Source organism: Netta rufina, assembly GCF_964035555.1.
Source record: "Netta rufina genome assembly, chromosome: 20".
NCBI lineage: Eukaryota > Metazoa > Chordata > Aves > Anseriformes > Anatidae > Netta > Netta rufina.
This window is the reverse complement of record NC_140144.1, coordinates 9772035-9785967: the sequence shown is the minus strand read 5'-3', so window position 1 is coordinate 9785967 and position 13933 is coordinate 9772035. Positions and strand designations below refer to the sequence as shown.

General features: G+C 41.5%; 1 protein-coding gene across 1 annotated transcript in view; it reads right to left on the bottom strand.

Moving 5' to 3' along the window:
- Positions 1-638: 638 nt before the first annotated feature.
- CCDC187 (coiled-coil domain containing 187) overlaps positions 639-13933 on the bottom strand; it is a gene marked incomplete at both ends in the record, with an annotated part of 46498 nt that continues 33203 nt past the window's right edge. The window contains 10 exons of the mRNA XM_084298819.1: positions 639-836; positions 1124-1249; positions 1700-1843; positions 2173-2514; positions 2731-5603; positions 6025-6104; positions 6625-6755; positions 7012-7133; positions 8074-8242; positions 8784-8896. Coding sequence (XP_084154945.1) covers positions 639-836; positions 1124-1249; positions 1700-1843; positions 2173-2514; positions 2731-5603; positions 6025-6104; positions 6625-6755; positions 7012-7133; positions 8074-8242; positions 8784-8896 — 4298 coding nt within the window. The remainder of the gene's footprint in view (positions 837-1123; positions 1250-1699; positions 1844-2172; positions 2515-2730; positions 5604-6024; positions 6105-6624; positions 6756-7011; positions 7134-8073; positions 8243-8783; positions 8897-13933) is intronic.

Genomic DNA, 13933 nt, shown 5'->3' with positions numbered 1-13933 from the left:
CATCTCTCAAGTCATCTCTGGGCTAATTTAAAACCATTCCACAGGGTGTAAAAAAATGGTCATTTTTTTCCTCAGTCACCTTTGTTATGCTGCTTCACCCATTAGGAAAAGTTGTAGACATGATCCAGTTGGAAGAGTTCATTCCAAAAGACAGAGGTCCATAGCAATTCAATTTCTGGGAGACTTAATTCCCTCTGTACCCATATGCTCTAAAAACATTGATTTTCCAAACAGTATTCTCAAAATATAATTTTCATCATCATTCACCATCAGAACATGATAACAGAATAAAATCATTTACACACAAATTGGTTTTGAACTGTTTGTATAACCATAGACTCCTATACAATTTTAAACACATAGGATGCTCTTAAAATGCATAGGTGAATAAAGTGCCATCTTGATTAAAAAACAGACAAGAATAAAATTTCCACCACTTAGATTCCAAATAACATCAGTCTAAGAAGAACATTGATCTTAATTAGCATTCCCAGAGCTCAGAACTCAAGAAGAATATTTTATGTGATATTTTTTCTACGTGCTTACATCGCTGCTTGCATCCTTTAATTGTAAATATGAATGTAAAACTGGTATTGGGTACAGTTCAGAATTAAAATTCTTAATCATGTATTCTTGCCTTAAAAATCAGGGACTAAAATTCCACCATTAGGGAAAAACTTCTTATCACAGGCTTTTCTCAGATAAATCTTATTAAGAACTCTGATTGTATCAAGGATCAAGCTATCAAATATTCTTTCAGTCATTCTCATCTTCACAGTTAATTCGTCATCATCATAGTAAGTCCACTGAGGTTCTTCTTTGCGGAGCTCCTGAATCTAAAATACAACATGGATATGAATGTTTACTTGAAGAACAAGAGCATGGTCAGTTCTAAGAGGCAATAAGAAGCTGTGCCTAATCTGACAATTTATGTATGCAAAATCCACTCAAACCACTCATAAAAAATGAAAATACTGGGTTATTATTGCAAGTGTAACAAAAAAGAAGACAATAACTCGAATTTCTTTTTTTTTTTTTTAAAGTAAACATGATTCTCATAAAAACATGAAAATTTCTAGTTTAAACCTAAAGTAAACAAACGTCTATCTGGATGTCTGCTTACCAGAATAAGGTCCACTCTGTCTCTTTCACAGTTTCCATACTTGGTCATATTAAGAATTTTTCTTTTCATTTCTAAGTCATTCTTTTCCAGGTTCATTATTTTAATAACTTCACCCTGAACAAATGCCTACAAAATAAAAGAGGCTGAAAAGAATTGTTCTCGTTGGAAACCCATCATTGTGAAGCTTGCAAATGAGTGACAGGGGCTAATGTCAAGATCCAGTTTCCAATCTAGAAACACCCTGGTGTTTGGGGAACAGAACTAGATGTAGCTAAGTAGTATTGACCAACCAATACATTTTAAACATAAGATTACTTTAGAGGTTACACCTAAGATCATCATAACCACAGATATTTAGAAGTCCATTCCTCTACAGAACTCCATGCACTTGGAATACTTAGCCTAACAAATCAGCTCAGTCTGTATTTATTCAGGCATTTCAGATCAATGCTGTTTTCTTTGATCACCTCAGTTGTAATGCTATCGCCCTCCCAATGTCTTTGCCATTGTGTCATTGCAATGTCTGCTCCCTTCACTGACTCTTACTGTGGTGCACTTTGCATTTCCAGAATTTACCTTGACCTCATTGACATCTGCACTTCTGCAATGACATCTGGAACAGCGAGATCCCAAATTTTCTTTTAACCATGGAAGTCTATTTGGATTTGCAGTTACTTGATATTCGGTACATAGCACCTCACGAGTCAAATCAAATATAACCTGTAACAACCAAAACAGTACCAAACTGAGTACCGACTCTGATACCCTTTCAAAAGTTTTTATTTTTCATTGAACAGTAAGAAAGGCTGCTGACAATATTTGGTCTTACGAAAGAAGAGCTCTAGCAAAAGGCTTGCATCACAGCAAGGATATCTGTCCTACTAAAATTATTTCGCAGTTGATTAAAAGCAGCAATATATTTTGCAATAACTCTTTCAGTGTTCCTTTACTATATTTAGTATTAGCAGCTAGAATAATAGTAAGCAGTAGCTAATATGATTCAGGCTACAGAATACCAGAAAAAAAATTAGTAACCGTTTTTAAAATACCTGATTATACATCCTCTTGCTTTCTGTTTCCAAATGATTCCCTGAGAAGTCATTACATTCAAAATGCTTTGGCACACTAATTCTCTTGAAATTTGAATATATGTTTTCTGGAGTCCATAATTCTTCTACAGCAGATGCAGATAATTTTTTAACATATGAACTGTAATGTGGTACCACAAGAGGAACCTCCACAGTTTTTTTCCAAGGAGCTGAGTGCCATCGATCCAATTTGTACAAGTACTGCTTTTGTGTTTGTCTTTCTAGGGCATGTCCATCAGAATTAGGCTGATCAAAATCTTCAGAGCTTCCAAAAACACCCGCATCAAGGATTTTTATAAGGAACTTCAGTAAGGAGAAAAAGAAAAAACAGGTGACATACCCCATATTTTTTCCACAATTTTAGAGGTATTGAAATTAGCAAATTATTTAAGGTTGCACTTAAAACTAAGGAATCAGATTCTTTTACTCATGGGCTCAAAACAACTGGGCAACAGAAATGCTTGCCTGTGTAGACCCAATTTCAGGCTGAACACTCAGACAAACTTTGACTCTACTTACAGGCAAAGTGGTTGAAGAAGTCTCTGAAGATGAATGAAATATCTTGTCTGCTTTTGCTCCGTGTTTTCTTTTAATCTTCTTATATTCTTTAACTGCATCATCTACAAATTTAGTCACAATTCTTTCTGCTACTGTGTGACAACCATGAATGCTAAGCATGTTGAAGTCACACAGTAAAACATCAGAAACCTTTGCTGATTGCTCAGATAAGCTAGCAACTGAATTTTCTTTGACGAGAAACTGTTTCAGATTGTCTTCTTGTCTTAGGCCTTTGCCATAATTCATAATGTCTTTTTCAAAGGCACTTTTATATTTGTGTTGATCTGTTTCAACAAATGCAATTAATGTGTCAAACAGAAGTTTATCGAGTTCACCTGTGGTATCATCAGCAAGTATATTTCTTTTCTGATCCTCTAACAAGCAACAAATACTTTTGCTTGTATTTACCCCATCTCTGCTGCTGATCTTATTTTTCTTTAGAAGCACATCTGCAAGCATGCCTTGTTTTATTTGGGTAACTTCTGTTTTTTCTTTATCTGATTCCAAGCACATTAAGTTATTTTGACAAAGGAATTCATTACACTTACACTGGTCAGAATGTGTGAACTTCTGACCTTTTCCAGGCAGCAAGGCAACATGTAACCTAGACTGGTTTTCTGGCATTTCTGATCCTCCTGTGCTTTTCGTGTCTTCAGTGTTCTGCTCTGTTACCCCTGTGCCCTGTTCATCAGCTTTAGGGTATTTGCAGTCTCTTTTGAAGGATTCATCATCATAGGAGGAGTCTGAGTCTTCATGCCCAGTGTTATTGGAACCATTGTTGTTATCCTCCAAGAGATGTGAAATCTCATTAGGTCTGACAAAGATACCACAGCGCTGAGCACACTCAAAATACTTCACCCCTTTGTAAGTTCCAGCATGATCACCTTCAGCTTTGTCAAGTGCAACACCTGCCCAATGGCCACAGTCAAAACAAGTCCGGCCTTTGAACATGAGGGTTCCAGGCTGGGTCTGCTTTACTAACACTCTGTCCCCAATTTCAAACGATGATAATGGGTCATCAGCATCCTCTTCAGCTTTGAGTAGTGTTAAGTATGTTCCACATTGTTTCATCATGGAATCAGGATTTTTACTGGTCTGACCAGAAGAAATGGGATTTGACACAGGCAGACACTCCAAATACTGTAAAGGTGTCTCATGTTCTCCTTCTCGGTATTCTGATAGTTCTTGTACAAAGGAGGACTTATCTTCTTTAACTAAAGATTGTTCTGAGACATTCCTATCCTGCCTTGAAAAAACATCAGTTGGCTCTCGACTGAGCAGGGGAAATTCTTCAGGCATGATGTTATCAAGTAATGGGGGTAATGCATCCGTTCGCAGTGATATATCTTCATCCATACACTGTCTAGTCTCTGAGACTGTCATTTGTTCTGGTGGAGATGGGAAATCATCCATACTAAAGCTAGAATCATCATTTTTCATTGCATTTACACCTAAAGGGGGAGGAGGAAGATCTTCACTTGGAAATGACAAATCCTTTTTATTAGAGGATGGCAAGTCAGCACTTCCATAGGACAGCACTTCATCAACAGGAGACAGTATTTCTGACAAGGTGTCCTCATCAGCTGGAGGGAGGCCCTCATCACTAATAAAAATTGTATCATCTTCACCTTTGGAAGAGCACTTCTCAGCTTGAAACAGTTGCTTTTTTGAGGAGTTGGAAGAAAAATCCTTCCCCAATTCCTTTGCGTCTTGCCTTTCAGTTTTTGAGTGATTTTGATTTCCTGGGGCCACCCTTTGCAAAGACTCAAACAAGTAGGCTTCTGTATGTACTTCCTCAGAAATTCCTTGCACAGACATGGGCAGAGATACAATCTTATCAAGTTTTCTGGATGCAAGGCTCTCATTCAAAAGCTGTGCGTGATTATTGTGCACTGCTGCATTTCTGGAAGACAGACATGCTACTAATTTACCATTTGTAATACCTTTGTCAGGGGGAAAAGAGACTGTGCTACTGAACTGGTCAGTAGCCAAGTCTAGATGTTCCAAAGAATCCGTCAGAATAAGCTGCTTTTGCTCTCTGCTGTGATCCATGAATAAACTGTTAATTCCACCATCCTTTTTCACTCTGCTAGTTCTGGAAGTAGGCTTCTGCTGTTCATAGATCTTAAGGAGGTAAACACCAACACTGCCCAAAGAGCTGGCAACTGCATCTTCTGAGTTTTCTGAGGCTTCCAAACTTGGCTTATCTGTTTCCTTGGCTGGTTTTTCAAACTGGAAGGGATCCAGTGGCTTTGTTTTGAGGGTATTTGCCTTGTCTGTGGGAAGGAAAGAAAGCAAATGATCAGGACACCCATGATCTGAAGCCTCTCCAGGACATTTCTGGGAGTTCTGAGAGAGTAAAGAAATCTTACTGCTGTTGTCCTCTTTGGGTGCTTCATGTTCATTACATTTGTCACTGCGTAATGTTTCTTTTCCAATAATTACTGCTATTGGCATCTCTTTTGAAGTGCTAGAAAATGCATCATTGTTATCACAGATAAACTCTTCTGCGATACTGACATCTGTGTCCTTTCCATTTTTCACCTCTAATTCAGAGTCTGAGGTAGAGCCTTCAGAGATGTCAATCCAAACTGCAGACACTTTCTGAAATTCTGAGAGAGAAGAGTCTGATTTGGCACTTTCACATCTTGGAGAGAAGTCGTTTGACTTGGGCGATGACTCAGCAGAATCTAATCCTTTGCAAAACACTTTTAAAGTTAGTTCTTCATCAGAAGCTTCATGAGAATTATGGTTCAAAGGCTTCAAACATGGACTTCCATCCACGTGATGGATCTCAAAAGGGAAAGACGCTTCCATTTCTTTAACTGGAGCATCTAAAAAATAATTTCAGAGAAGTATTTGATAGAAGTGCTGATAGTTAACTTCTGATTCAAATCCGGTAATCCTCAGCAGTGAATTGCATTCAAAAGTCAGCAGTGTTAAATGCTGAGTCAACTTGAAGATTGTTTTTAATATCAAATCATACAAAAAATAAATGAGACATCAAATAAAGAAAGATGAAGAAACCATTAACTTAGTAAACAAGCTAATACAGTTGTGTCCAAGGTAGTTGATAAGAAAGGTTTGAATGTAGGGCGTACATTAAGATCTTTATTATTTTAGCCCAAAGAGCAACTTCACTGCCTGGTACAGGCAGCAGACTAATATCCTCTATGAACAACTCCAAGAAGAATTATTACTCAGATTATAAATTAAGTAAACGTAGAAGGCGTGTTGGGAAAAAGCACTTCCTACCTTCTGAAGACAGAATTTCAGAAGGTGCTTTTTCATTCATATGCACAACTTCTGCTTTTCTCTCGGAGTCTGTGCTAACCCTGAAAAAAACACATTGTAATTAGGTTAAAACTGAAGTTACGAAGTGAAGGCACTCAGTGGCATTCAAGAACGTTGGTGTAGAACATCAAATTTCTTTGGGTGTATTTGCTTAATGCAGCATAATGCAAAATGCCTTGTTTTTAGCTGTTTCTGCTGATGATTTCTGTCTAGCCCAGTCTTCTGAAAAGAAGACTTTTTTTTCCAAGTTGATTTCAACATACCTTCAACTGACTCCAAAAAATTAGACATCCGGAGAAAAACTGGCAGCCAATATTTGATTAACATGGCATGTATTAAATAATATTAGTTTGTGAGAGCTTCCCCCCCCCACCTCCCCTTTTTATTTTTATAAGGTTTTACAAGACAAAATAAGTCCCAGGTTAAGGTCATTATAGCCTGCCTCCCCCCTTTCCACAACAGACCCGACTGTGGGCATTAAACCCAAACAAGGCAACATTTGACACATCGACAAAAAGCAGAATGTACGGCAGGTGGTCTTGACCTTGACAGATCTCATACCTCTGCTGCTCCTGTGGTGAGTTTTCCTTCATTAACTGCGTTTTCACTACCGTAGCTTCATTGGAAATCAGTGCTGACCTTCTTTCATTATCTTCAGTGTCAAAAGAAGGATCTTTCTTCTGTGTCTGAGTCTGAAGAGACTATGATCAAGAATCACTAAGTATGCAGGAAAACTGAAGAATGCCAATGAATTGCTATTGAAATTCCCCCAGATTTAAGGGCAATATTTTAGCTCAGTACAACAAAACCTCATACAGCTTCAGCTTCTCAATGTGCAAGCTGAGTCCCAAGTGTAATATCTCCATGACAGCCAACACTGAGGATTTCTTCTGATGAAAATTTAGGTGAGAAAAGCAGTTAAGATAAAACTATAAGCTTGCTGCATACCTGAAACGGACAGGAGCCCTGCTCTTCTCTTGGAGTTCTGTGACTTCTCTGCTCCCCATGTACTTTCTCCACTGTCAGAGAATCATTCTCTTGATCTTCTATTAAGGATGGTGCATCATCACCTGAAACACAGTTTACTCAGCACAGAAGGCAAATACAAGGTTCTCCATCACCTCAGTCACACTAAGTGCCACGACTAAAACAATTTAAGGCTTGCTACTAGAGTTCATGTCACCTCTGCACTCCCACTCTAGGTTATGAAAGAGCATGAGACTCCTGCCAAATACAAAAATAAAGTCAAAACACTAACGGTGAAATTGTAATCCACTGAAATCCATGGGAAGCTCTCTCTTTACCTGAGGGACAAGTTTTATATCAGACAGTTTCCTGTCCACATGCTAAGAGCAAGGCTTGAGAATCCAGTAAGTGTGCAGCCTCTGCAGAACTTTTATCATCAAGACCATTTTTACTAACTCTTAGTTACAGACTAAGTGAGTATCACTCACTATGGTACCTGGGAGTAGATGCAGAAAAGTAGCTAATTAGAAAAACAAAAATATGAAATATTACCACAAAATGCAAGTATTTAATAATACAGAGATTATGCATACCCAAAACTCTATAAATTATATAACTGGCTCATATATAAAAATAAAACTGGCTGTTATATGTTGTACTGAGAGCAAGAAATATGAACTGAGAATAAAACCTGGAAACAAAAATAACTGCAGCATGCGCTGTTGAAGTCTATATTCAACTGATCTATGTTCTTTTAAAGTGAACACCCTTAAATTATTTAAAAAATGCCTCAAAAGAAAGTAAATTGTTAATGACACAATCAGAATAAGTTATGATTTTGTTCTGAGGAAGCAGTGTAATCATATCTCATAATAAACCTTAGAGAGATCTCCACCATCTTACCTAGCAGTGATTTATACTTTAGGTATAGTGAGCAAGACACTTCAGTAATAAATGAGAAGATTGTCTCTCTTTCTGTCTGGATTAAAGTTTGATTGAAGTGGTTGAAACAGATTGGACATAATAGCATTAAATATGATTTACCTGTTTCTTGAGGAATATTTTCTGTCTGAGCCTGACATAAGTTACACAATGTAGTAAGCATCCCCAAGTTTTTCACTGTAAACTTGCTGAAACATGGATTAATATCTTCATTATCTTTAGGTTCTATCTTTGCATTTGAAACAAATGCCTTTTCCTTCAGCACAGATTCCTAGAGCGTAAATATGCAAGAGATAGAATTAACATCCTAAGGAAAAGGGACTTTGCTCTTAGCAGACTGGCACAGAGATCAGAGATTAAATCTACTTTTGCACTAGTCTTCATCTAAATGTCAGTATATACAGGCTCAAAATATAAGTGTGTATACACGTACACTCTCTTTAGGGTAGTGTCACTGACGTAGGAAATAGGAAAGGAACTAGTCTCTGCAACTGTGAAGGACAGCTGATAGTTTATTGCTTCAAGAGCAGGAGGTTTAGTTTCTCCTGGTGCAGCACAACACTGAGCAGCAAGAGATGGCTTAAGCATGTCATCACCAGTTAACAACATGAAGAAAAGGGAAGAAGCAGGAAAGTGATAGTAAGTCAGCCCATGTGAAAAATTAAGTGTTTAGCTGAAGCGCCCACAGTCAACACGCAAGGTTATTTCTACTTGCCAAATAAGTCTTGTGCTGGTCCTGTCTTAAGGCAGGTATAACCTGGGACACCATTACTTTAAGCAGAAATGGAATTCCAGAGGTGACTTTTTCTTACCGGAATCGCATGCTTTCTGCCTTCTCTTGTAATGGATGTGGCTATAGCTTCATCTGTTCCAGCTGAATTTACACGTTCCAGATGTAATAAAATGTGATCCTGAGCATTAAGTTCTGAAAGGTTACAGCATGAAGTTACATATTTGAAGATTTGCATTTTTTCCCCATAAGTAACTTGAGTATCATCTTTTGTATAACTAAGTCAAAAATGCTTATCTAAAAGTGTTTATAGTTTGAATAATTTTATTTTTGCCCTACACATTCCTTGTCACTCCAACAGAAGCTGAAAGGAGCAACGACCTTATTCATCTAATCATCACCTTTCTTATCTTCTCCTTACATAATAGCAACTATAATGCCCACTTCCAGATATTTCTACACATGCTTTTTTCATCTGTGCGCAGTGTCGTGGTTTAACCCGACCGGCAGCTAAACACCACGCAGCCGTTCGCTCACCCTCCCCCCTCCCTCTCTGGGACGGGGGAGAGAAATGGAAAGTGAAGCCCGTGAGTTGAGATAAAGACAGTTTAATAAGACAGGAAAAAAAATAACAAAAATAATAATAACAAGAATAATAATGATGATACAATGGGGATAATACGAAAGTAATAATAGTATGTACAAACAAGTGATGCACAATGCAATTGCTCACCACCCGCTGACCGATGCCCAGCCTAACCCCGAGCAGTCCGGCCCCCTCCCCCCGGCTAACCACCCCTATATATTGTTTAGCATGACGTCAGATGGTATGGAATACCCCTTTGGCTAGTTTGGGTCACCTGTCCTGGGTCTGTCCCCTCCCAGCTCTTACTGCACCCCCCAGCCTGCCCGTTGGCAGGACAGAGCAAAGGCTGAGATGTCCTTGGCTTAGTATAAGCACTGCTCTGCAACAATTAAAGCATCGGGGTGTTATCAGCACTCTTCTCATTCTAAGCCAAAACACAGCATTCCACCAGCTACTAGGAAGAAAATTAATTCTGTGCTAACTGAAACCAGGACATCTATCCACCCCTTATTCCATACCATTTATGTCATGCTCAGGTTACACTCTTTTCCATACATTCTAATTAGTCACCTATAGTAATCATGGTAGTGATAACATACAGTATAATATACTATTTAACATGGTGCAATTCAGTTCATGGGCTATTCTCACCCAGTATTAAATCTCCTTGAGGTACACACCGGACCTCTCCGTTCTTTTGCATCACCCACCAAGTATATCCAGGTCCCTGAGCGAAAACAATTCCACGAATAGGTTTGCCTTTTCCTGAGGCAGGAGTAGCCCAGACTGTTTTACCCAGCATATTTTTTACATGCACTACAGGAACTTTATCCCCATCTACAGTACGTAACAGGTTTGATTGGGCAGGTCCAGCTCGGTTGGTAGATCCCCTAGTATTGACTAACCAGGTGGCCTTTGCCAAATGCGTATCCCAGTTTTTGAACGTCCCAGCGCCCATTGCTTTCAAGGTAGTCTTTAACAGGCCATTGTATCGTTCAACTTTCCCGGAGGCTGGTGCATGATAGGGGATGTGATACACCCATTCAATACCATGTTCTTTGGCCCAAGTGTCTATAAGGTTGTTTCGGAAGTGAGTCCCATTATCTGATTCTATTCTTTCTGGGGTGCCATGTCGCCATAGGACTTGCTTTTCAAGGCCCAGGATGGTGTTCCGGGCGGTAGCATGAGGCACAGGATATGTTTCCAGCCATCCGGTGGTTGCTTCCACCATTGTAAGTACGTGGCGCTTGCCATTGCGAGTTTGAGGGAGTGTGATGTAATCAATCTGCCAGGCCTCTCCATATTTATATTTCAGCCATCGTCCTCCATACCAAAGAGGCTTTGACCGTTTGGCTTGCTTGATTGCAGCACATGTTTCACAGTCATGAATAACCTGTGCTATAGCGTCCATGGTCAAGTCCACCCCTCGATCACGAGCCCATCTGTATGTTGCATCTCTACCTTGATGGCCTGAGGTGTCATGGGCCCATCGGGCTATAAATAATTCACCTTTATGCTGCCAATCCAGGTCCACCTGAGCTACTTCAATCTTAGCAGCCTGATCCACCTGCTGGTTGTTTTGATGTTCTTCAGTAGCCCGATTCTTGGGCACATGAGCATCTACGTGGCGTACTTTCACAGCCAGGTTCTCTACCCGAGCAGCAATATCTTGCCACAATGCAGCAGCCCAGATAGGTTTGCCCCTACGCTGCCAGTTGTTTTGCTTCCATTGCTGTAACCATCCCCACAGGGCATTTGCTACCATCCATGAATCGGTGTAGAGATAGAGAACTGGCCATTTTTCTCGTTCAGCAATGTCTAAAGCCAGCTGAATGGCTTTCACTTCTGCAAACTGACTCGATTCACCTTCTCCCTCAGCAGCTTCTGCAACTCGTCGCGTAGGACTCCATACAGCAGCCTTCCATCTCCGATGCTTCCCCACAATACGACAGGACCCATCAGTGAACAGGGCATATTTCTTTTCATTCTCTGGCAACTGGTTGTACAGTGGGGCTTCTTCAGCACGACCCACCTCCTCCTCTGATGATATCCCAAAGTATTTGCCTTCTGGCCAGTCCATGATCACTTCCAATATTCCTGGGCGACTGGGGTTTCCTATTCGAGCCCGCTGAGTAATCAGTGCAACCCACTTGCTCCATGTAGCATCAGTTGCATGATGCGTAGAGGGGACCCTTCCCTTGAACATCCAGCCTAGTACCGGTAATCGGGGTGCTAGGAGGAGCTGCGCTTCAGTACCGACCACCTCCGAAGCAGATCGAACTCCTTCATATGCTGCCAATATCTCCTTTTCAGTTGGAGTATAGCGGGCCTCAGATCCTCTGTATCCCCGACTCCAAAACCCCAGAGGCCGACCTCGAGTTTCCCCAGGTTCTTTCTGCCAGAGGCTCCAGGTGGGGCCGTTCTCCCCGGCTGCAGTGTAGAGCACATTCTTTACATCTGGTCCTGTTCGAACTGGCCCAAGGGCTACTGCATGGACTATTTCCTGCTTGATTTGTTCAAAGGCTTGTCGTTGTTCAGGGCCCCATTCAAACTCATTCTTCTTGCGAGTTACTTGGTAGAGTGGGTTTACAATCAGACTGTAATTTGGGATGTGCATTCTCCAAAACCCCACAACACCTAGGAAAGTCTGTGTTTCTTTTTTGTTAGTTGGTGGAGACATAGCTGTTATTTTGTTGATCACATCCATTGGGATTTGACGACGTCCATCTTGCCATTTTATTCCTAAAAACTGGATCTCCCGTGCAGGTCCTTTGACTTTATTTTGTTTTATGGCAAAACCGGCTTTCAGAAGGATTTGGACTATTTTCTTCCCTTTCTCGAAAACTTCCTCTGCTGTGTCACCCCACACAATAATGTCATCGATGTACTGCAGGTGTTCAGGAGCTTCCCCCTGCTCTAGTGCAGACTGGATCAGCCCATGGCAAATGGTAGGGCTGTGTTTCCACCCCTGGGGCAGCCTATTCCAAGTATATTGGACTCCCCTCCAAGTGAAGGCAAATTGTGGCCTGCACTCTGCTGCTAGAGGGATGGAGAAAAATGCATTAGCGATATCAATTGTGGCGTACCACTTGGCTGCCTTCGATTCAAGTTCATACTGAAGTTCCAGCATGTCCGGCACTGCAGCACTCAGTGGTGGCGTGACTTCGTTCAGGCCGCGATAGTCCACTGTTAGTCTCCACTCGCCATTAGACTTTCGCACTGGCCATATGGGACTATTGAAAGGTGAATGAGTCTTGCTGATCACTCCTTGGCTCTCCAATTGACGAATTAGCTTATGGATGGGAATCAGGGAGTCTCGGTTGGTGCGATATTGCCGCCGGTGCACAGTTGTGGTAGCAATTGGCACTTGCTGTTCTTCGACCCTCAGCAACCCCACAACAGAGGGGTCCTCTGAGAGACCAGGCAAGGTAGATAATTGTTTAATGCCCTCTGTCTCTAAGGCAGCAATACCAAAAGCCCACCGGAACCCTTTTGGGTCCTTGCAGTATCCTCTTCTAAGATAGTCTATGCCAAGGATACATGGAGCATCCGGACCAGTCACAATGCGGTGCTTTTCCCACTCATTCCCAGTCAGACTCACTTCAGCCTCCAATACAGTCAACTGCTGAGATCCCCCTGTCACTCCACAAATATAGATGGGCTCTGGTCCTTTATAGCTCGATGGCATTATAGTACATTGTGCACCGGTGTCTACTAAAGCCTTATACTTCTGTGCGCGTGATGTGCCAGGCCATCGAATCCACACAGTCCAATAAACTCGATTGTCCCTTTCCTCCCCCTGGCTGGAGGCAGGGCCCCCCTAATCCTGGTCAGAATCTTCCTCGTTTCTGTGTTTGAAGGACTGTCTGCTGGAAGTTGGAGCAGCAAACTTTTCGGAGAATCCCTTTTTCCTGATTGTTTTCTTTTGCAACTCACGTACCCGTGCCTCTAGGGTCGCGGTAGATTTTCCATCCCACTTTCTCATGTCCTCTCCATGGTCTCGTAAGTAAAACCACAGGGTGGCACGGGGTGAGTACCCACCATATCGTCTTCCTTGTGTGGGTGAACGCCTACCCCTGACAGCTGAGACACTGCTTTGTACAGGTGCGAAGGAGAATAATCTCTCTTCAAGTTGGTGAACCTTTTCAGAAAGTTTCTCCCAAGTGTTCTCCTTTGGTCGGTGGGCACTGGTTGGTTCAGGTGGGGAGGACAATAGATTCTCTTCAAGTTGGTGAACCTTTTCAGAAAGTTTCTCCACAGCTGAGACGCAGGCCTGTAAGGAAGAGGAGAGACTTTCTTCGTACTGCCGGAGTTGTTTAGCCGCTTCACCCACTGTGGGTTCCTCATCCTCTTTCCAGGCCATTATTGCCAATGAGCTGGCATATGATGATGGTGCACTCCGTACAAACTTCCGCCACATGGGTCGTGTACACTTGACTTCATCTGGATCTGTGGATGTTTGATTGAGGTCTGGATCCTCATAAATCACTTCCCGTACGGCTAATTCCCTCAGGTACTGGATTCCCTTCTCCATAGTGGTCCACTTGCCTGGTAGACATAAAATATCTTCCTTGAAGGGATACCTTTCCCTCACAGCTGAGAGGAGACGCCTCCAGAGGCTGGTGGGTCGTGCTCCATCTGCAATT